Below are 24,278 nucleotides of genomic sequence, written 5' to 3' on the forward strand. Positions count from 1 at the left end.
AAACTCTAGGGCAGCATGTTAATGCATGTGTACAGCAGTTATAATTGCTGTACACATGCAATATGATTACAATAAACAATATACATTTCTTTGCTTAGCTTGTCCACTTTATTTAAAAAATGTGCTGTTTTATTTTTCACCAGTTGTAAAAATGTAAACATTGTGCTGACAAGCCACCTATCATTATTTTAAGCTCAAATGGCATTAGTGCAGAAAGAAAATATGCTTATTTTTTGTTACTCTGACAAAATCTAGATTTGGTTTAATAGAGGGCTGGGCGTAATAAAGTGGTCACCTGGCCGGTGAGTGTGAGGATGTTTTCGTGGACTTAGTTTGTTCCCCCCCCTTTACTGCAGAATAAGATATGAGGAAGTATATTGTGGGTTTCCGAATCATTATACTTAAAGGCTTTAGTTCAGTTTTTTCAGCCCACATTCTACTACAGACGATGTAGTATAGAAAGTGGATTGAGGAACTCAGTCTGGTTCAGACTCAAAACAGTGGAATTGCCAATATAATGTGTCTGGACCCTTCTATCACATTTGCTTTATAGGAAACTTCTTGATCTGCCAAGCTCAAATGTTGTTTTGCTATATCAATACAGAGCCAGCAAGATGGTTTGTACAAGCAACTATAAAAAGCCATTGATATGAAATGACTTGAGCTCCAAACCTGCTGAAGAGAATCTTGTAGCTCTGCATGCGCCTGTCCTCAAGACATGCAGACTGTTCTCTCTGAACCCTCTGATCCCTGCTGCTGACAGGGGGAACAGTCCTCCACGCCTCGGTTTTCTCCTCTTAAAATAGATTCTCCATCTCATCCCCTTCCTGCTCTCACGCCTCCTTTCTATCTCTCTCACGCTCCCCCTCTCTCTGCGTTTGCTTTTCATCTAACACGTCAACTCTAAAAATGGCCCTGTTCCCACGCGCCTCTCCTCTACCCGACAGGTGGAGTCGGGGTTCTTCCACGAGAGCGATGCTAAGATTGTGGGGAAGTCGATCCGGGACCGTGTGGCACTGATCAAATGGAGGAGGGAGAGGAACGTGTCGGCCGGACCCCCTGCGGACCAGGGTGAGGCGGGGCTCAGGGCCGTCCCAGCCCAGGGGACCTCGGCCGGGGCTGCGCAGGCGGGACCGCCCTGTCTCCTGGAGCCCGACGAAGTGGAGGCGGAGCAGCACGCCAGGCTGTGTAACCTTCCGGCCAGCACCACCTCTGTCACATGTGAGACTCCCCGAGCGCATGTATCAACACGTGAATCTCCCTGTCACATTCGCATTTGATGTTGCGAGGTCGTTTTGATCTGTAACAGCGGCGTTTGAGTTCTACGGTAGTTTGGGTGGGTTTGTTTTTCTCCCGGTGGCCTGCCGTGTTGCAAGCGCTGACCTCCGTTCCTGTGTGTCTCCTGCAGCAGACAGTAACTTTGACAGTGGCATGGGCTCTGCTGTGTACTCGGACTCTCACAACAGCCAGCACAACGTCCTCTACCAGTCCTTAGTGGAGCCTGTCACCATGGCAACGCAGCAGGTCTGCACCACACTGGCACGCAACCCATTTGCACTTTACACAGTCATTAGCATAGATGGACACACACACACACACACACACACACACACACACACACACACACACACACGGCACATGTGAACAGTCATTAACAACCTACATGCATTCTAAGATGCACTCTAAAGCATTGCACATACATTTACATAGAAACATGCATTATGCTTGTGATGTACTCCCTTGGGTTTGTGTCGTTCATCCCCATCCCCTCCATTCAAATGTTTTTAGTGTTTAAGATCTTTGGTGTCTTGGTTGTGGATTATGAGCTGTGTGCTGATTTTGAGTAACGTGTTTTGTTTGTGGGTCCCTGTGTGGGCTCAGTGTCGGCGCAGTGGTCCGTGTTCTGCTTCAGAACGGTCGGGAATTGCCCATTCCCACGAAAATGGCGAGGGATGGGAAGCAGCCCTGGTCCCGGCGCTCCGAGTAGGAGCAGGGACTAGGAGAGTGAGCGCCCCGGTCATTGACCCTTTGAGGGGAAACGACGACAACAACATTGATCTCCGCAGGCTGCTTCAACCTCTGACCTTTGGCCCCTGCAGCCAACCACAAGCTGCAAGTCCCGCCTTCCTCTCGCCAGACAACAAATCCGAGAGCAGCCCGTCAGACTTCCACTCCGAGGCAGAGGACGGCTTCCCTTCCTCAAGTGTGTCGCGTGCCCCCCACCTCCTGGCCCCCCCGTCGCCCACGCTCTCTGAGGCCCGACGTCACAGTGACTCTTCTATCAAATCGCCCGCGTCAGAATCCGCCCCCGGCCATAGGGGGCCCGGTGTGGCAGAGCGGTCGACGGGGGAGCGGAGGCACTCAGACCTGGGCGCTTTGCTGAGCCTGCACTCTTCCATTCAACACCACCGCCAAGGCACTCCCAGAAACCACCTGTGTCAGGCGTGTCTCTCTTTGCTGCTGTCCAGTTTACGAGAGGGCATGCACAAGCAGTACACCGCCTTTCCCTTCCCACCCCAGCCCTGTGCCTGCCCCCACCGGCACCCCCCCACCACCACAGGGGCAACCGCTGGGACGGGAGGGCACCGCGGTCAAGGTCACATGGGCAGTGACTTCTCGGACCTCTCCGTGCTGCAGATGAACCTGTTGAACATCATCAGTCGTAAAACAGTCCCATCCAACCAGGGCCCGGCTTCTCTCCTCCACGTGCCTGCAGCCCAGCGGCCTGTGCGGAGCTATGGGGACGAGAGTCTGAAGTCACCCTGCAGCGGCGACGCAGCCAAGTCCCCTCAGGACCGCAGAGCCAGCTACTCTGGGGAGCAGCGAGCCCCCGGGGCCCTGGGAGTGGTAGGTCACGCAAGGGAGACATCTCTCAATGGTCTGAAAAGGCGTTCTCTCCATGTCTCCTCTGAATCTCAGGGCCAGTTCTAGGCATAAGCGACGTAAGCTGTCACTTAGGGCCCCTGACTGCTGGGGGGCCCCAACGGTAAGGGACTGCTTGGGGAGGGGGCCTCAAATGTAATTTTGCTTAGGGTCCCCAAAAGTCTAGAACTGGCCTTGCTGAATCTATACTGAACTGACATCCACGGTTCAGTGAAAGTAATGTGGTGAAAGCAAACAAGGGATTTTCTGCTTTCACCTGTCCAGTTCCTTGTCTGGGCACATTGGGTAAAGCAGATGAGAGGAAGCCGCTTTAGACCATTGAGATGACCGCCAGTTCTCAGCCCACCTCACTGTAGGCCTATAGAGGACGCTCCTCTAGTGCTGCCATTGGACTGGACCCCACTGTGTCTTCTGCTGAGCTTCAAACTTCCACAGGGAAAGTCCCGTCTTTCCCTGGCTCTATCGGTGCGCTTTGGACGAGCTGGTTCTCTGGAGTACCCTCATATGCTGCTGACTGACTCGCCCTCTAACCCTCCGCTGACCTCAGCTGGCCTGTTTTTTTAAAATTTTTATTTCATATTAAGTCTTCTGTTTCTGCTTCACTGACCAAACGGCATAACGCAAAACCTGTCTAAACACCTGCTCATATGTCCTTGACCGTGGGATTGCCGGTGGCTGCTACACCGAAGAACTGACCCATGGCCGTGTGGCCTTTCTAATCCAGTGTCCTCAGTCCCCCTTCTGCTTTCTTTAGTCCACACCTGTTGCTTCTTCCGTCAACTCTGCTCATTGTCTAGGTGTTTGTAGCACTATTTTAAGCTGTTCACAGACATCCTGTGTTTTTCCCGATTAACACATTGACCTCTGTTTTCCTTGCTGTCACGTGTAGCGTGTTCATTTTGAAATATTTCACACTTTAAAATAGGACCTAAAAGCAGTATCTCTGCCTCTCTAACCAGTGTCTCCGTCTCCTCCTCAGCCCAGTGCTGTGCACCCATTGGTTCCGAACCAGGGGTCCCTCCAGGTCCAGCCCGCTCCCACCTTGACCCCCCTGCAGTACCTGCAGCCTGGCCAGAGCTACCCCCCCGCTCCCATGGCCACCCAACTGACAACCACCGCAGCTAGCTTCTCCGCCGCAGTGCTCCAACAAACGCCGGCCTCAGCTAGTTACCCTGCATCGAATGCTCCTCTTCAGCTGAACCCTCACACCGGACAGATCTACCCAGCTCCGACTCTACCCCAGACGGCGGCGACGGCGGCAAGCTATTCGCCCACGAACGTCCCGGTCCAGCAACCCGCGGCGATCTACTCGTCCACAAATGCGCCCCCTCAGCAGGTGCAGGCCGCAGTGAGAGTCGTCGTGCCAACTCTGCCCATCCAGCAAACTTCGACCGCTCCGAGTTATGTTGTCCCGAGTCAGCGGCATTCGACTCAAACCGCCGCCGGCTACCCGCCTCCGACTCTGCAACCAACCTCAACGGTGGGAGGCTACTCAGCGGTGGCCGCGCCCGTCCAACAGACTGCATTGGCAGCTAGCGTAGCGGCTGCACAGAGCTACCCTTCTCCGGTGGTGCGTCTGCAGCAGACCGTGCCCACGCTGACCTATGCGTCAGTGGCTTCGAGTGTGGTCCATTCCGTACCTATACCCAGTCTCCCTGCTCAGGGCCTTCCAGGCGTCGCGCCCCTCGCCCAGCCTTGCCCTGCCCCGCACAGTCTTCCAGCCTCCGCCATGCCCGTCGGTGTGCAGCCGGGCCAGTCTAATCCCGTGCATCACAGCCAACAGTCCGTCCCGCCCCCCGTTCCCCAGCAACACAGCCAGCCAGCCCCCCAGTCCTCCCCACGACACGGCCAGCCAGTCCCCCAGTCCTCCCCACGACACGGCCAGCCAGTCCCCCAGTCCTCCCCACGACACGGCCAGCCAGTCCCCCAGTCCTCCCCACGACACGGCCCGCAGCCTCTGCAGGGCCACCTGCCCCCGCTGAGCCAGCTGACGCCCGCTGTCCAACAGCCTGCCGTCGTCCAGAGCTACTGTTTACCGGGCCACACCCTCCAGGGTTACCCCAACGCCTCCACGCTGCCCGGGCAACAGACTGCTGGTTTGCAGAGCTACCCATCAGCAGCGGCTCACATACAGCAGACGCCAGCGGGCTACGCCGCCGCTCAACCCAGCCTGACGGGTCCGCAGGCTGCAGCCACTCATGACTTCCCGGCGCCTCCCGGGGGTCAACAGCAGGCCGGCAGTACGGCACCTACCACACACCACAGCCAGCTCCAGGTGGCCCCACCACCGCAACGCCAACAGGTGAGTGTAGAGTCAAGGTGACGGGCCGTGGTTGGCGCCGTGCGTATCTCCTAACCCTGTTTACCACCAGGGTCAGGTGCTGACCTGGCCTGACAGAACATGGCTGAGAGGTGTGCAGGAGTTCTCCCCTTTTTCTTTTTCAGTTCTGAGTTTCAGTTCTCTGACCCTGTGTTTTCATTCCTCATAGTACCAACCCCATCTCTACAACCCAGCTTTCCTGAACCAGGTAGATCTCAGTTCCTATTAATACACTAAATGCACTAAATGTGTTCGATGGCTGTGTGGGAGAGAGGGGGAAGGCACGGAGTGTCCTTTGTGTCAGATCAACAGTGTGTTTATGTATGCCTGCCGTTTTTTGGTTTTCCTGTCGGTTTGTTTTGTTTCTCTTGGGATGACAACCAGCTGTGGGAGTTGGTGAGCTGTCGTGTTTGGTGCCTAACGCTGCCAGTACAAGCCTAATGAACTAGGAGCGGTAATGGAGAATAATAACCGTGGTAATAGTGGTTTGGTCCGCTGCATCCACCTTTGCCTCGGCCGCGTGGTGTCTGACCTGGGCTTCAGCCAGGCTGACTCACATGGCCAGACGGGGGGCCAATGCCGATGTAATTCTGATTTGGGTCAATAGCAGCAAAGGCACATGACCAATTGAGAGAGAACCAGAGACCTTCTCCCTCACCCAGATCTTTCTCTCTGTCTCTCTCCCTCTGTCTGCCTTCTCCCTCACTTGTGCTCTGTATGCAGAATGTCCCTGCTGGTCAAGGCCTTTCACCGTTTCCCCAATCATCGGGTCTGCCTGCTCAGGCTTCGCCCCCTCCGCAGCCATTGGTCCAGGCGCCCGTCCCTCAACCGCAGCAGCAACTACATGTCACTCCCCCTCCGCCGGCAGCCCACCTTCCCCAGGTAGCCCCGCCCCTACTTCTGTGTGTGTGGATTAGCCTTTAGTCCTGAGTTCTGTTCACATCATAGACTCTGTAGACAGCTGTGTACTAGTTGAGTTTATTGCTGTTTAAAGACTTCAGTTTGGAGTTAAGTGTAGGTTAGGATCTGTTTCTAATAACATCCCATTTAGGGCATGGCCTTTTTTCTGTTTTCCTTCTGCTTGTCTTGTCAGTCTGGTTTCTAAATGATCATTAGCCTCCAGACGCTCCTCTGATTCTGGCCTTGTTCTTCTCCTCCCAGTTTCCCTCACCGTATCCCAACGTCCAAGCGGTGACCTCTCTGACTGAATGTGACCCCTGCCCCGTTCCCCAGTCCTGTCCCTCCTCTCTGCCTCCCCTCTACCTCTCCCCCGGCCAGCCGGCCCCTCCTCCCCCATCCGTCTCGCCCGTCGCCCCCTCACAGATAGAAAACGCCCTGGCTCCCCCCACCACCGCACCCCAGATAGTCTCCCCCACCGTGCGGCAGAGTCAGCAGGCTCCCCCCGGCGGTCTGGCACAGAGCGATCTGACTCACGCACACCTTCACACACACCCTGTTCACTCCCACCCCATCTCACTGCCTGGACAAATGCAGAGCAAACACCCCACGCTCCCACAGCTCTCCACTGTCTCCCCGCTGGCCCGGCCCTGCTCACAAACCTTTACACAGGTAAATATGGCAGGCCTGGGAGGGAGCAAAGCTGTTTGTAGAGCTAGATGTTTGTCTTGCCTGGACATGAACTTTTCCCCACAATATTATATAGCTGAAGTGTGTCCGTGTGTGTGTCCTCACTCAGCAGGTCCAGCCTCTGGCCCAAAGCCAACATTCAGATCCAGTCCCCTCTGCCAAGCCTCTGCTTCCCTCCCAGTCAGCCGTTTTCTCCTCTCCGCTACACAGCGGGCCGGACGCGGTCACTGCCGCAGCCCAGCTCGACCTCAACCAGAACCCCAGCCAAACCCGAGCACAGTCCCAGCATCAGGCCCAGAGCCAACCCACGGTGCCGCAGCCTCTTGGCTCCCAGGGATCAGCTGCAGGCCCTGCCAGCACCTGCCTGACTCAGCAGAACCAAGCCAGTGCCATCGGCAGTGGCCTGGGAAACACGGTCATCTCTGGATCGGCTCCTGCAGAGTCCAGTCTGGAGGTACGGAGGATTAACCTGCCGTGCCCCCCCCCCAGAAGTCCCCAAACCTCCACCTCCCCGTCAGTCAAAGTCCACGTTGTGAATCTAGAATGTCAGGTCCTCCGGGCCTCCCTTCACAACATGATCTGTTTGTATGTGCCGTCTGGCTCACTGGGTTTTTATCTGCAGGATCCTGGAGCAGAGAAGCAGGCATCAGGAGCCAGCTGCTCCTACGACAGGTATGATGGAGAACCTGGGCTATCTGCTGTAGATATTCCCAGTGTCCTGGACTAGGGGGGACGGAGTCATTCAGCGATGCCTCTCGCCCATTTATCAGGATTAGTCTAGTCTGCCAAATGGCACCGGGAGGGGTTTGGTGCTGTGGAATCCCACGGTTTTGGTGATATGGTGGCAGAGTGTTGCCCAGGCTTGTTGCGGTTTCAATATATACATCATGATTGTACTGCTGGGCATGTGGGAAGCTGTCCGACTGTTTATTTATAAACGATTTGGCAACAGGGAGAACCGGATGCTGTTTCTTCTCCCTGGTGTACGTGCTGGAAATGTGTTGCTGTAACAAGAACTCCCTGCATTACATTATGAAAAACCATTTCCCCTGAATCAAAGCGTGTATACAGGCCTCCGATTTGGCTTTTTTAATCTCAATTGACTCGTTAAGCTTCCATTTCGTATGCACGTACCGGATAAATGAACATTTGGGATGTACTCTCACTTCACCAGACCCCAGTTCACCAGGTTCAGTGCAGGCTTCCAGGTGTCTCGAGGCATTGCGTAAATCATAAGCCAGGCTGTACAGTCCGTCTCACTGACCTTGTCCTTCCGTCACGTTGCCCAACCCAGTGTGAACTCGGACGCCACCTCTGGGAAGGAGATGAGCGACGGTAACGAGGGAACCCAGGGGTCGGGGAAGGGCGACTGCAAGGTCCGCAAACACCACCGGCGGTCCACGCGCACCCGCTCGCGCCAGGAGAGGATCAACAAGCCCAAACTTGGCATGCTCAACGTGAGTACGGGACCAGCTGTCTTACGCCGACCTGTACGTCTCCGTGTCCCTGACAACTGCTCCTCCCCCTATGCAGGTGTGTAACACGGGTGACAAGATGGTTGAATGTCAGCTGGAGACGCACAACCACAAGATGGTCACTTTCAAGTTCGACCTGGACGGAGATGCACCTGAGGAAATTGCGACTTATATGGTACGGTTAGAGGAAAGAAGCGAGCTGCCGCATCAGGCCAGTAATCTTCTGGAGGGTTGTTGGAGGGTTGTTGGAGGGTTGTTGCTTCCCTCCACAGGCTTCTGAAGAAGCTCCACAGCCGAGGAACCCCACAAACGTTTGTATGGCTGAAAATCTGTAACAATCTCAACATCACAGACACGCACTGTAGCTCTGACAAAAATATATACTTGTGGTGTGTGTTTCCAACTAGCTCTTAGTGACTGATGCTCTTTCATGTCTAAAGGCACTTAACAACTCACTGTGATTTTGTTCTCCACTGCATTGCAGCAAAAACTCTCCATAAACTCTGGTCCTTTATATTCTGGAAGGGTTTCTTTTGTTTGAGGATGATGAATTTCTGCACATTACTTTTTGTTTCTTGCATTTCCCTCAGAATTCGGCCAATAATTGCAAAACTGTTGCAGTTAGCCTAACATTGAAAAGGCAGGTTTACAACACATTCACACAGACCCAGCCCAGTTCTCATCCAAGACGAGTCCAGACGAGACCATTTTGTAACAAGCTTTAAAGTGGACCTGACACTGATTGATGTGTCCCCTACGACTCTGTGTCTGTCAGGTGGAGAACGACTTCATCCTGCTCCTGGAGAAGGAGATGTTTATAGAGCAGCTGAAGGACATTGTGGACAAGGCTGAGGACATGCTGAGTGAGGACGCTGAAGGGGAGAGGGGCTCCGACCATGCCGGGAGTCCCCAGCAGAACCACGGGGCTGTCATGCTCGGCGGCGAGGTGAGAGGGTATTGCAGACAGGGTTTGGGGTGGCAATGCGGCCAACTTTGTGGTCGGTTTCAGATGCATCCTTTTACACGGTCAAGATGGCTTTGTGAGAAGGGCTGCCAACAAAACACCACCCAGAGAAAATCTTTTTCTTTGCTGATGGGACACTTCGCTAACCTCATTTGTCATCCAGAGGGCCGACAAGGTGACATTGTTGAAAGCCCTTTCAAGCTTCATTGTCTGGAAGTGATACTCTTGTGTGCCTGCCATTTCAAATGCTTCTCTCCCTCACAAGGGTTCAAAGATGGCCACACCGAATTCACCACAGCTGGTGTACCAGCAGAACGGTAAGGCTTGGCTGCCTGATGCCCATATTGTCTGCACATCATCTCTAGCCCAACCCTTATAACACATCCACTCAGAAAAGACACTAATCAGGCCCTCAATTAGCTTTGAATAGGTCTGTAAACCAATGTCAGATAAATGATGGGATGTTACAGTCCCTGACTGGAGGATATTATGGTCGACGAGGTATAGATGATGAATGGTTCTGTCCCCTACGACATCTGTCAGGTCTGTGGTCTCTGTCTTCCTATCTACTGCTACCAGTCTCAGGGTGGGTGAGAGTCATTTTCTTTGTACCGCTATCAGGTTTTTACTTTGGTCCCCAGATATCTGGATATGATTCTGGATCTGATATTTCTGTGATATATAAAATATCTTTCATAAATTTGCAAATACTTTTTCATTTATGGGGTATTGTGTGTAGATTGAGTGGGGGGGGATATTTTAATAAATGTTATAATGTGATGTAACAAAATTTACCAAACCTATCTGAATACTTTCTGAATGCATTGTAAATTATGGATGGATGTACTGCATCCTAATGTTAAAATGTTCCTATTTCAATTTTTCAATTTTTGTGAGGACTCATTTCTTCACACTCACTAAAACATTTATACAATAAAAATGAACAGCACTACTCATTTTATTTCCCAATGATCTGTCACTCATTACACCGTCCAGACGTGGTCAGAGAAATATTGATGGACAGACTAAGACGATACCAAAGACTAGAATAACTGATAATTTACAGATGATGATGATTCATACACAGTGTTTGGAACTTGAAGGGAGACTTGTGGCCTGAGAGTGAATAGTGATCTGGGGTCATGAACAAGTGGAGCCATGTGCATTTGGCCAACCACCTTAACACGCACCTGCCCATTTTGTTATGGACAGCCACACTTGCCAATTGATTAAACCTTTTTGGAGTGCGCAGTGTTTCCCAATCTGACTAAGATGTGTGCCAGCATCTTTAACACAGATCATTGAAAAAATATACTGCTATCATAGTATTTATTGGGAGGTGTTTGAATATTTGTTTTTCCTGAGTACTCTGCCCCCAAGCATGTTTGTTTCTCTAAATGTAGGTACTTTGCTTGCATGAATTCATCCGTCTCTAGAGCTCTATCTTGGGTGGTCATCTTTATTCTCTTGAGCTCCAGGTAGTTCATGTTAGTAGATGTGTATCTCTGAGTGTGTATCTGTCTTTCTGGCAGTCCTCCACACCGGGAAGCGCTGGTTCATCATCTGCCCCGTAGCTGAGACGCCAACGCCAGACAAAGAGGTTTCATCAGACACCTCTACAGCCAAGGGTAACACACACTTTTTATAGCTTTGTGAGGGAGCATAAGAATTCCAAAACCTGAAATCTAACCCAAATTCACCAAAAAGTGTATTTGGTGCAGAAGGTACTACCTTTGCCAGATTTGACTTGCTTTCAGGTCCTCATAGTAATAGGGAAAACACTACACGTATGTAAGTACGTACACATAAAAGACAGTGGGTAAATATTGTTGGGTATTAGTGTGTGTGTTGCGTGTTCTGCGTATGGGTGAGTTATATAACGTCAGTGCTACAGGGGCTCTGGTGAAGGGCAGGCTTTGTGACTCGCTGACGGAGCTCTGATGGGGAAGGAAGGGTGATGATGTAATATCCCCTCACACACCCTCAGGACATCTTTCCTTCAGTCTTCCTCTCCGTATGTTCCCTCCTGTATAGATGGCATCACGTCCTTGTCCAGGTCCAGTTGCAGAACTACTCCCCAAGTCTCTACCCCGACCGTGGCCCCGTCCCTGACCACCACGGCCCCAACTCCAGCCCCCTCGGCTCCCCCCGTACCTCAGGACAACGACATGGGCCAGGGCCCCGGAACCGAACCCCCTGCTTCCGCAGGGCGCCGCGACTCGTGCTCAGTCCGTGAGCCCTGTGTCTCCATGGTGACGGACATCCCATGCTGCCCCATAGTCCCTCCCGTGTCCCTGGAGGTGAACGTGCTGGGACAGAAGCGCGCGGGCGGTGCCCCCTCCTGCCTGCCCGGTCAAGGGGCTGGCCTGTCGGGGGACCCGCCCCCTCCGCCACCCCCCCAGCAGCCAGTGGTCCTGCAGCAGCCCTACGCCACGCCCAGCATGGTGGGGGGAGGTGGGGGCGCCTCAACACCATCGCAGCCACAGAGTCCCGCCCACCAGGCCTCCCAGCCGCCCGATGGACCCGGGGGTGGCGGTGGGCCGGGGGAGTCTGATGGAGAGGGGCCCCCCAGGGTGGAGTTTGTGGATCGGACCATCAAGACTCTGGACGAGAAGCTGAGAAACCTGCTGTACCAGGAGCACGCTCCGTCAGCCCCCTCCAGCACCGCCTCAGACCACCAGGGCTCCAGCACAGATGGTGTCAGCTCGCCCCCCGTCTCCGACACCCAGACCGCCTCAGAGGGTGGGCTCCCCAGGAAGGAAGAGGCATTGGTGAGGCGTTGTGTGTGTGTGTGTGTGTGTGTGTGTGTGTGTGTTTCCCTGGTGTGATATTGATTCAGCCGTTGACTGTGATCACTGGCGTTCAGTGAAACTGATACTGTGTTTAGTAGAGGGAGTTCAGCTCAGGGCTTCTGGCCAGATATTCCATTAGGCTGTTGCTCTGTACCCCTGACAGTTTGATTTCTGTGGTTGGAGGGGGTTGATAATGGCTAGATTGATTAACAGACGGTAACCCTGATCTAACATTTGGCTAAATGTTTTTTTTTATTGTTTTTGTTAAATATGTGTTTCTGGTTTTCAGCCTCAGATACCTGAGCTAACAGATAGGTTGGTAACACAGAATGACTCTGAAGGTAAATTACGTCATACACTTGCATATCCTATATGTATTGTGTGGTGTTTATTTTGACTATTGGGGATTAAATTGATTTACCACATTTTAAATGTTGCCTTTGCATAATTTTTCTGTCTAGCCTGTAATGAGCTGAACAGGAGAGACTTTGTGCCCAGTTCCTTAGGCTCAAAGAGCCGCTTCCAGGTAACCAGCAACTGTTATTCCTTTAATACTAAGACAACCCTGCTAAAATACGACGACTCTTTTGAAACAACTAGATTTGACTGATTACAACTAATGAATCAGATGTAATTCTTTCTCAATTGCATTTAGACCTGGTAAAAAGTTGATTATGTTTCAGTTAAGTTTCCTTGGATTCTAATTATATCTGGTCCATCTCCAGATTGTCCCCACTCCTCCGGACGTTATCCGTCGTTTAGAGAAAGGCAGAAGTCACAGCACCTGCAGCTCCCTGGCTCCCTCCAGTGGCTCGGGGGGCTCTCATGCTGCAGCAGAGGTGGGCGTGGCCATGAGTAGGTCTATAGTGATGACGACCAACGAGGAGGAAGAGAGCGTCCCAGACACCCAATGCAGTAACCGCTACTCCGCTCCTCCGGGCTTCTACCAGGACACTGCCGTCTCCGGCCCCAACGCCACCCCTGGCCCGCTCACTCGCGCCCAAACCGCCGACGTGTTAGCCAACCGCTCCTTCCTCTCCGACTCCGGCGAGGAGGACACCAGTAGTTTAGCCCTTCCCCCCGCCCACCACAAGCCTCCGAGCCACGCCCTGTCGGAGCACAGCGGAAGTGACCTCATGAAGAGGGCCGTGGCCTTCCTGCGCCGCACCGGCCGGAGCAGCAGTGTGCAGAGCTCGGATTCGCCAAGCCGGCAGATGGTGATGGCGAACGGTCACACCCCCTCGCCGCAGGGCCAGGCGTCGTACGTTAGCAGTGACAACGACTCAGAGTTCGAGGACGCGGACATGAGGAAGGAGCTGCAGAGGCTGAGGGAGAAGTATGCGCACGGCCACGCACGCTCCTATGAAATCACACACATACTAACATTTGCCTCCCATTAAACACTGACGTTGTTTAACTGCAAATGAGTGACCTTTTTAACATTTCAACGAGCCAGCGTGTGACAGCTCTTCCCCCGGGTTAAAGCAAGAAACTGATTACATTGTTTCCTTATTGCGCTGCACAGATTATTGCATCCCTCGTTCACCCCCACCCCCACCCCCAGGCACATGAAGGAGATCTCGGAGCTGCAGGCGTTCCAGAGGAACGAGATCGAGCGCCTGTATAAGGAGCTGGGGAAGGCGGTGCCTCCTGGCGTGGGCCTGCTGCACGCTGCTCCCCCTAGTGGCCGCAGGCGCCGCGCCAGCAAACACAAGCTGAAGGCAGGCAAGCTGCTCAACCCCATGGTGCAGCAGCTGAAGAACAACCTGAACCCCACCCCCACCGGTGAGAGCAAGGCCATGGGGGGGGGGGGGTTGGGGGGGTGGAGGACGGGACTGGGATAAGGAGAGGTGTGATTGAGCGGGAAGGGTGACAAATGTTTCCGTGAGGGAGTGAGAACAGGAGAAACGGGGGTGTTTTTGAGCCGAGGTTGATGAATGGGGGAACCTCTGTAGCACGGGAGGCACGAATAACAGGAGATGAGTCCTCCCTAAACCGCTCCGCTGCTTACCCAGTGTTTTCCTCGGAAGGAGAAAGCACGCCGAGCTCCTCAGGCTCCCCGGCTAAAAGCTCCATCGTGTCCGAAGGCTCGTCCCGCTCCAGTGGTGCCAACAGCAGCACCGGTACCAGCATGGCCCCAGAGCCCGTCCAGACCCAGCAGCCCTGCTCCCTCAAAGGCTCCCTCTCCTCTGACAACATCTACGGCGGTGGCATGGTCACCCACGCAGGCCCTGGGCAAGGTACACACACTGCCAAGTTATACACACACGATGCCAGGGCACACACACACTGACCACACTGGAGAACAGCACGCAGGTTTGGCACATTTCCATATCCAGGTTAAAAACCAAGTGCAGACTAATCACTACGTGTGGACCATGTACACTGAGGATCAGCTGAGGATTACGAACAGCTCTACCTCGTCTGTAGTGATCTGACCTCTCAGCTCAATCTGAATCTCGTAAGGGAACATGGAAATTGTTGCGTTGATGGTCGTGAACAGTCATGATCACTGTTATTGCGGCATTCTTCCATTCAAATGTTTTGAGGCCAATGTGCATGAGGGTCCCGCTGGTAAACTGGTCACAGATCAGTTTAACTCTCCTCATGGTGGTGGGTCTGGGTGGCTCAGGGGAAAAGGGGACCCGGTCTTAAACCAGTGCTTAGATCCATCTGGTCCCTGTAGTGAATGTGAGGCCCGTCTCCTGGTGTTGCTGCTGTTATGGGTGGGGCTCTCGCACCCCAAGCCCTTTCACACAAGTGTCTTTCTCTTTGTTTCTTCTCTTCTTCCCTCTTATATTCACTTTTCCAGGCTGGACGGTATACCACCAAACGTCAGAGAGAGTGACCTATAAATCTAGTAGCAAACCACGCACTAGATTCCTCAGTGGACCAGTGTCTCTGTCCATCTGTTTGTATTTGTTCTCTTTTCTACTTTTCCCAGCCCATCCCTTGTCTCTTTATCTCACCTCTCTCATTCCTCTAGACCAGACTGTTTTTTGTGCGTTTTAGTGGATCCTTTCCTTCTCCTCACTTCCCCCCTGTCCGTCCCCATCACAAGCCCACAGTAGCCATTTTGTGTTTGTCCTCGTGTCTTTCTCCCCCTCAGCTCTAAGTTGTCCTTGGTGTAGACCTCCCTCCATACAAATGCTTTGTGCGCTGCTACTAGCTTCAAACCCACTCCAAAATCATAACCTATGCCATAGAGCTCGTCTTCTCCAAACATGGACGATGCCAGATGCGAAACCCCAGCAAGAATGTGTGTATGTGTGTGTCCGCCAAAGCCTTTGTATCCTGCGAGTGTGATTTCATTTACTCACTTCCTTAATTGTATTACGTCTGGAATTGAGGCGCTCGGAAGTCCACAAACCCTTTGTATACCGAGACAAAAGCCAGCCCTCCCTTCTGATAGGCCAGCCAGGTTCCAGAGGCTGTGGTAGTGGATGTCTCTCCCCTTCTCACGGTCTCATGTTTGGACTGGGAGGACGTGCATGGTGCAGGCAGGCGGGGGGCAGGGCACTGCTGGAGCCTGGCTCGTGCAAAAGGGCTGTATCATCAATATTATCTTCTTCCTCCCCCTCTTCTTCGTCTCCTGCTGCTTTACCTGCATGTCTTGATAAGTGCTGACTCAGATGTGCTCTGGCTATAGCCTCTCTGTGCTCTTCGGTTTATATTTATTTTGTTCTTTTATGTTACCTTTCACAGGCAATCTCGTAGTTGAACAGCTCCATGTTCAGAAATCTTCAGGTGTCTGGTCACTCCAGTACTTGGAGCACTGACAATTCTGTAATACAGCTTCTGCTTATTTCCGACTACAATGTGAGCATGGCATAGATCCTCGACCAACCCTGCCGTTGTACAGTTGGTTCATCTATTGCGACGATCAACATGTAAAACCTGAAAGTCAAATAAATGAAGCAGGCTCCCAGCCTAAAATATGAACAGTACTGCTGAACCAATGTCTTAATCCAAGTATGTTTTAAAGGAATGTTCTAGACATTTTAAGATACCAATCGGTATTGACCTGCCCCACCTTAACGTGGACCAGTGTTCTCCACCCCCAATAGTGTTCTGTACCCAGGGTCTATGCTTCTGTCTGTTCTCCGCCTTGTTTTCTTTCCGTTACCGTTTTGGAATGGCCACACGATTTAAAAGGGCCTCGTCTTCCCCTTACTCCTGTCACTGATTAAACCCCCTTCTCCCCTCCACTCTGTTCTTCCTGTCTCTTTCCCCTTCCTGATTGATAGCTGTGTGTGGCTCTGAAGCAGCTTGTTCAGACCTGTGGTGTGTCGCGGCCTAACTGTCTGTCTCTGTGCTGTTCTACCTTCTTATAGGGTCCACACTGAAACGACTATGTCTAGGCAAAGAGCGCAGTAGTAGTAACTATCTAATTTACTTTCTTCTTTCTCTGTTTTTGCTTTCTTTTTGTGTTTTCTTTTTGTATTTCTTTTGTTATTTACTGTGTTAGCATGAGCACTTTTTTTGGTTTCATGTCCACGTGTCGAGTTTGGCGGCGTGGAGAAAACAATGTGGCAGGACACTGTGCACACTCCTTGGTGGATCGATTTGTTTGTTAGTGCATGGCAGTGTTTGGCCTAAGTGTCTGAGTAATGTGACTGGTGTGGTGGTCTGTGTCAGCGTTAACGGTTCCTTTGTGTCTTACCGCGGTGGGGTGGGTGGGTTTCAACCATGCTGGAATCCTTTGGCTGCTAGGTTTTAAGGGAACCTATACATTTGCCGACCAGTTAAATGAGATCAGGTCAATTGTGCATTTTTGCTCTAGTCAGCTGAGCTTTTTCTACAAAATGATTTGCGATTTATTTTCGTTCCACCAAAAAACCCAAGCTCGCCTTTTTCCAATTATAGTTGGAACTATTGTTTTGTAAATATATAGGCTATAGAAGCCTTTGGGTAAAATCCCATAGATAACTGTAAAAAAACTAATAGCAGCCAATTGATTCCATCAGAAGGGTCTAACGGGCCAGTGTTTACAAATCAATCATTCTGGGTTCTAGGGTCTTCTAACAGCACCACTGCAACAGCGTCCAATCAGCCCCCAGCCTCCACTCCCTTGCCGTCTCCTCAGCCAATGACAGCGCTGGCTCAGGCGCAGACGAACAACAGCAACAACAAGAAGCCTGGCACCTTCACGGACGACCTGCACAAGCTCGTAGACGATTGGACGAAGGAGACGCTGGCGGCCAATCAGCCGCGTCCCTCTCTGAACCAGATCCAGCAGCAGAGACGCAGGGAGGCCCTGGATGCTGGAGCGACGCCCCAGGTGGGGGCCACGCAGGGGGTAACTGCTGCTGAGAAACCGTTTGAAAGTCTAAAGGAGACTCACCGGCAATATTCCCTCTGAGCCCCCGCATGCATGCCGCTCAGCTCCCCCAGGTCCGCCAGACAGAAGGCCAGTCGGTGCAGACCACATTATCACACAAACACTATGACAAATTTGATTGTAGGCTGATCGTGAGCACGTCAATATAAATGTCGGTCTGGAGCCGTTCACAGACAGGTGCACCACAGCCAATCAGAACAGCGGAAAGGCAGTACGCAAATCGGCCTGTTGCCACACAGGCCAGCTCAGTCACTGAACCGTGTGTTACAAAAGATAGAGGGAACGTTGCTCACCAACACAAAGCCCTTTTTGGGAGTTGCGAGTCTCCATTTGTTTTCCATTATATTACATGAGAATCGTGACCTTTGTGTGCGCTGTTAAACATCCTCTTTGATTCTTTCAGGTGAGACATCCTATCCTTGCAAACAAGTTCCAGCTGCCTCTGTCCTGCCCTCTAGCAGCTGCTTTGGGCCCCGCTGTGCCCACTGCCCTTGGCTCCAACCCCTCTACCATGCTCCATCCTGGCTGTCTGGTACCCGCAGGCCCCTATGGAGGGGTGGTTTCTAGCACCATATACCCCCAGCAGTGGTCTGGTATTCCCAGCTATGTGGGCATGACGGGGGCAGCAGGAGGGAGGCCCTATCCCGCCATGGCCAACCCAGGGGAGCAGGCGAACCTCCTGACCCTACACAGCCATGAGATTGGCCCCAACGCCAGGACTACCTAACGATGCAACCAGCACTTCCCTGCAGCTGAAAAAACCCTGGCCCCCGACGCTCAACACAGACTGCCCCCGGATGTTGTTAGTGCCATGCTTAGAACCCAACTCCACTTCTCCCCCGGTTCTCCCCCCGGGTTTACCATTCTAATCACTTTCAATGGGATGATGGGCCGGGAAATAGAGGGACGTAGGGGCCAGCACCTTTCAATGCTCTGATAAATGGCTCCACCTTAAAGCACAAGGAAGAAGATTTGAACACCTTAGATCTTAGTGTTGAAATTGATCCTGTCCTTAAAACTGATACGGTTAGAGTTCTGCTAAGTTGATTACTTTGATCTGAGAAATTAAACTAAAATTTATTTTTTTATGTCATTTTTGTTTGCATGCCAAACAATATTCATTGATGATTATATGAAGGCTATAGTGTTGACATAACTTTTGCAAATAACAAATAAGACATGAAATGAAAAGCCATCCATGGATCCCACCTACTGTAACACCAGTCCCACCTCAACAACCAGTGTTCTTCATAGTGTCTTTTGTAGCTGTAACTGGGAGTAGTGTTTCTTCATTCTATGCGTATGGTGGAGGTTTACTTCCCTTTGTAGAGAGGTTTGCCTTTCCATTTGTCTTGCATTATTGTTCTTCAGTGAGTGTGGAAGTACTCGTTTTACAGTAGTCCTGGACCTCTCCTAAATGTCATTGTGCCTGCTTTGGCCCACACCATTTTATTAATTTACTCATCAGTGTTTATTTGAACATTTTCTTTTTTGCCACTTAGGTTAGAAAAGCAATAGCTTTTGGCTCATGATGTTGTCACCCTCGCACTTCAAGACAGTCCTGCCTGAAAGCCATTTAGTTTGTCCTCTTACGATGCTCACATCATCACAAGATCATAGGACGTGCATTAGGATGAGAGAAGGAGAACCAGATCATAGGATGTGCATTAGGATGAGAGAAGGAGAACCAGATCATAGGACGTGCATTAGGGTGAGAGGAGGAGAACCAGATCATAGGACGTGCATTAGGATGAGAGAAGGAGAACCAGATCATAGGATGTGCATTAGGATGAGAGAAGGAGAACCAGATCATAGGACGTGCATTAGGGTGAGAGGAGGAGAACCAGATCATAGGACGTGCATTAGGATGAGAGGAGGAGAACCAGATCATAGGACGTGCATTAGGATGCGAGGAGGAGAACCAGATCATAGGACGTGCATTAGGATGAGAGGAGGAGAACCAGATCATGGGACGTCCATTAGGGTGAGAGGAGGAGAACCAGATCATAGGACGTGCATTAGGATGAGAGGAGGAGAACCAGATCATGGGACCTCCATTAGGGTGAGAGGAGGAGAACCAGATCATGGGACGTCCATTAGGGTGAGAGGAGGAGGACCAGATCCTAGGACATGCATTAGGATGAAAGCAGCAGCATGTCAAGCTGGATTCCCCATTTCCTCAAATTGGATGTTGGGTACTATGTGGATTGAATATTTCGTTAGTCCAGTTTTGGTGCATTCGATTTGCTTAACTTCTCAGATCAAATAATCTCAACTAAATCTTGTAATCTAAATTGCTAATCTGTTTTTAAATACAGAAGACATTTCGGGGCGACCTGAGATGGTGGCTGTCATCGGTTGCTAAAATGGGACGGAGCTCATGTGTTGGAGGTTCTCAGTATTGGCCTTTACTTGACCATAATGCTCAACCTCTATGATCCTTTATGCAGGAGAGTCCTGCTCCACTCTGAATTTGTGGTCTGACGCTTTATTAAAAAGCAACACACATGTAAATAACCTGTGAGCTTGTAAATATCCAGTGTGCGTGTAGATATACTTTATACAGCACCTGTCGTTTTTCCTGTGTGTTGGAGAGTGCGTATGCATGTGTGTACAGTATAAATGGTGTGTATGTGTGCGCGTCTGTGTACCTACTGCTTTTGGCTTTGGTCTTATCTAAACTTACAAAATATTCTGTAATATCAGCGGTCACAAGTGCAATGTTTTCACTCAATCCGTCATAACCAATAAGCAGTCATGTGTAATGGAGTTTTATGGTTTACTAATGTTTTGTCAAACTTAACAACACTACATTAGAATAGTTGAAGGGTTTCAGATGACTGGACAGAAGATCTGTATTTAAGGTGAATTTCTCTGGGGGTGTAGTGCCTTGATAATTGCTTTTTCTGTAAAACAAAGCATGTCTGCATATGAGATTTTCTTTCGTAGTGGCTTAGGTGCCACTTTTTGTAATGCATTGCAGACACTTTTTCTTTATACTTTTTGGTTTACATTTGAATGCCCTTGTAGCACTGCACTATTAAAACAGTATAAGCTTTTATTTAAGTAATAAAATCACGTTTTTAATTTTGTTTACCCTCCCCATGTAACTTTAGAATGCTATTGAGGTGAGATGTGTAGTTGCCTTGTGGGAACAGACAGCTGATGTACAGTTGAGAGAGAAACTGAAAATTAAACCATTAACCCACTCATTGGCCGGTAGTGAGTGTCATAGACAGAGAGTTAGCATTTCTAGAATGAACATTCCTGTTCAAGTCAACATTCCCCAATGGTGGACCTATTTAATTGTTGTTCTATATTTGTAGGTTTTTTTTTTAGGGAAACCAATAGTGTCCACCTCAGAATGTAGCAGATGCAGGATTGCGAAGCAAGATTTGAAGTGCAATTTCCCCCATTCACCTAACTTTTTTGGTGGCCTTGCCACAAGCCTTACCCAGGAACATGCAACACGAGCTAGTTGCTTTTGTTGATGTCCAATGGAAAGTTACAATTCTCAAAAACAGTCATCGCATTTACAACAACTAGTTTTTTATTTTTTGGTTGAAAATATACTATTTTATTTAAGAACACAATTAATTTAGTTCAAACAACTATTATTTAAGATATTGCCATTCTTTTATTTTTCTATGCTTGATTTGATGCTGCTAGTTTGTCTGAGGTGGATCTGAGGTTTTGTTAAAGGAGGGGTAGTTGACCGTGTGTTATCTGATCATGGTACTAGATAAGGCAACAGCAAAATATGCACTAGATGTTACAGCGGAGGCCCTCCAGTAATGGAACCTTTGTCAGAGGGTGAGTTGTTTTCTCAATGAGAGGATGTTCATGTGAAGCAGTGTTATTATATTGCCATGTTGAAATTAATAAATTGTATCATTTCCCAGGTGGTTATTGACTATAGTCTTGCATTCGTTTCTTGTTTTAAGTGGTTGGTTTCTCTGTTCAGAATTAGATATGACAAATGGGGGTAGATTCTCGATTAAGGCCCGTTGACCGGTGTTCTAACCAGACTGAATAATATTGGTTCCACTTTGTGAAAATACACCTCTTAACCCACCAGTACATTTGGTTACCCCTGACCTTCTGACCTCTGATAAGCATATCTAGTTAGAAATCTCACCACCACAACAAAAGTTAAGGTTTCAGCACCCCAGTCCTGCCAAGTTGTGAACTGTACAGTGTTTCTGTAATTAGTATTTGTAAATTTTTGTTTGTCTGTTTCGGGATGTTGAGTTAGTGTATATTATTCCAACAATTCGGTTTGAATTGGTACTTTTTATAGGATATTATGCAGAGTGTTCTGCTTTGGTGAAATACTTCCAGTAGTAAGAGATTTCTGTTCTCTGTTACTTGTTGTATCTGACATTTACTGCTACACCTCCATGTCTGTTACACTTAGTGACTAGATTTGGGAATGTTGGAATATTCACTGGGAGTCAGCGATTCCGATCCATACATTCTAGAGCAGATGCGATTCTCTGTGAGGAGTAGAGAACAGTGCCTGTTCTGATGCATTTCACTTAGTTCTGTGGAAACATTGGCTCCTATTGAATATAACCCTGATTGTTGAAAGCTTGCACTGAAGCTCTGTGTAATGCTTTTGCCTGCTGTGTATTTCCATGTACATTGGTCGGAATCCTCTGCTCAGATCTTGCACCACCTGGATGGGTGTTTTCCATAGGGCTTTCACACTGTGATTGAGATTAAAGTGTCCAGTTATTTTCCCATAAACATTTTGGCAACATTGATGGTTATAGTGTTTACAAATGTGGAGAAGGTACAAAAGATATGTCTAGTGAACCATTAATTAAAAAGATTTATCATTTTAATCTGACAACATGTCATTCTAAGCTTTTGAATGAATGGTTCACCGCAGGTTTTTGTACCATTTTAACATTTGGAAGAGCAATGACCAGCAATTTTGTCAATTTATAAGAATGTGTGGCTGTTTCATTCTTCCGAACCAGCGAGGGGGCGACGCGTGAGCCCTAATGTTTAATAAACTCAACGTCTGAGCAGGTGAACCGTCCGTGCCCTACAACCCATTCAGCCACACTATTCACAAAAACTGTACATGTTTAAAGAGAAATAAACATTATTTTGTGCTTGAAGTTGTGTATTCTTGTTATTCTTTTAGAACATAGAGCTATTAAATAACTTGTTGTTTTGAGTGTAGTATGAACTTATATTACTGTACAAATGTGATTGTCTACTTGCTGTAAAACACAGGTGAGAGTTGCACTCATTATGCACATTGCTTATTTTCCCAGGTTCTGGGTGGTGATTTGTCACACTGACATACTTGTTTTTCCGCTCTGACATTGCAGACAGCCAACGTGATTTAGAACTAGTGAAAATATTTTAAGTATCTTACTCTATACAGGAGTTTCATAGGAAACTGTCAGTGTTGATGCACGCAATGACAGAAGTGGCTGTATGCAAGCGCTGCGTGGTGGAAATCATTCAAATCATTAAGCACTGACGTAAGATCATTGATGTTGGTTTTAGGGCTGGTTTCGCAGACATGAATTAAGCCTAGTCTAGGACTAAAAAAATCAAGTTCCTTAGAAAACTGCTTGTTATTTTAGGCCTAGACTAGGCTTAATCTGTGTCTGCGAAACCGGCCCAAACGTATGTATGTACAGTGTCTTCAGGAAGTATTCAGACCCTTTGTCCACATTTTGTTAGGGAATAAATTTTTTATTGACTCAAACATTTTTTTTGCCATAAATCACAATACTCCATGATGACAAAGCTGTTGTGTGAACAATGAAAGCAGAAACTGTGTTAAAGTATGAAAATACATCAGAATGTAGAGAGAGTGATACTTTCCAAACTGTACTGTTTGAGAACACACAATTCTCTAAAATGTATTGTTAATGGATGCATTTAAGTGCAAATATTAATGTGCATTGTCTCCACCATTTGCTGTATAGTAACTATACATAACTGTGAGTGTGGATTTCTTCACATATATAATACACACAGGTTATATTTACTGTTATATATATTTGAAAATGAGAAAGAAAACTCAGATAAAAATGTATTTGAAAGAGCTACAGAATTCAGTGGCTACAGTATATTAATGGTGCAAAGGTCGATCATGTCAAGAGCTCTGCATAACATTGGCCTGTACTGGAGACTGGCAAGAAAGTAGCTGTTACTGAAAAAGTACTATTTTAATCCATGAGTGGCCGTGCTAAGATGAAGGAGATGAGAACATGATTGAGCTTTTGGTAAAAACTGGAAGCACAATGTGTGGAACAAACCTAAAAAGGCCCATACCTCAACACACTCCATCCTTAAGGTGAAGTATGGTGGTGTCAGGATTATGCTGTGAGGATGTTTCTCATTCGCATCAACTGGGCATCTAGTTCAAATTTTGCGAGTAATAGATGGAGAAAATACAGTGAGATACTGCAAGAGAACCTGCTTCAGTCCTCTGAAAACCTGAAGCTTTCAGGAAAATCATCTCTCATCAGGACAATGTTCCCAAGCACAAGGCCAAAGCATCATTGGTGTGGCTCAAACAAAAAATTATTTCATAGGGTGGTAAAGTCCTGAAATTCTAAATCACAGAATCTTTGCACTATTTGAAAATGTAGATCCACAAGTGTCATCCAACCAGCTTTGAACACCTGTAGCGAATAGGCCAAAATCACTCTAACATTAAATACTTAAGGCTGTTATTGCAGAAAAAGATGGCCCTACCAAATATTAATGTGTATTGGTTGATAGAAGCAACACATTCCAGTTTTTCTAATGTGTCCCAACATGAATCCAATACCACCATACAATAATGGATTTTGAGTGTCAGTGTTAAAAACTGCTGTTAATAAAATGTGTGAATAAAATGTCAAGCAGAACAAACTGGTAATGTACTATTTCTTATTCAGTA

General features: G+C 49.1%; 1 protein-coding gene across 12 annotated transcripts in view; it reads left to right on the plus strand.

Moving 5' to 3' along the window:
- The window catches only part of LOC105024957 (serine/threonine-protein kinase WNK2), a 58,949-nt gene extending 36,458 nt beyond the window's left edge, over positions 1-22,491 (plus strand). Inside the window, exons 8-31 of one of the 12 annotated variants that reach the window (XR_003782674.2) lie at positions 948-1,221; positions 1,409-1,524; positions 1,882-2,847; positions 3,863-5,185; positions 5,373-5,411; positions 5,927-6,085; positions 6,365-6,772; positions 6,900-7,244; positions 7,413-7,462; positions 8,085-8,247; positions 8,324-8,440; positions 9,041-9,211; positions 9,495-9,546; positions 10,762-10,857; positions 11,264-12,000; positions 12,311-12,362; positions 12,483-12,547; positions 12,747-13,357; positions 13,586-13,806; positions 14,037-14,261; positions 14,834-14,932; positions 15,434-15,840; positions 16,356-16,400; positions 17,037-17,054. Coding sequence is in view for 11 of the 12 variants with exons in the window: in XM_029123988.2 (XP_028979821.2) it covers positions 948-1,221; positions 1,409-1,524; positions 1,882-2,847; positions 3,863-5,185; positions 5,373-5,411; positions 5,927-6,085; positions 6,365-6,772; positions 6,900-7,244; positions 7,413-7,462; positions 8,085-8,247; positions 8,324-8,440; positions 9,041-9,211; positions 9,495-9,546; positions 10,762-10,857; positions 11,264-12,000; positions 12,311-12,362; positions 12,483-12,547; positions 12,747-13,357; positions 13,586-13,806; positions 14,037-14,261; positions 14,834-14,932; positions 16,356-16,400; positions 17,037-17,320; positions 17,766-18,089 (6,942 nt within the window). In the remaining variant the exon portion in view is untranslated. The other 11 variants (XM_029123988.2, XM_029123992.2, XM_029123989.2 and 8 more) reach the window with 11 other exon arrangements.
- The last annotated feature ends 1,787 nt before the right edge of the window (positions 22,492-24,278 follow it).

Source organism: Esox lucius, chromosome 12, assembly GCF_011004845.1.
Source record: "Esox lucius isolate fEsoLuc1 chromosome 12, fEsoLuc1.pri, whole genome shotgun sequence".
Classification (NCBI taxonomy): domain Eukaryota; kingdom Metazoa; phylum Chordata; class Actinopteri; order Esociformes; family Esocidae; genus Esox; species Esox lucius.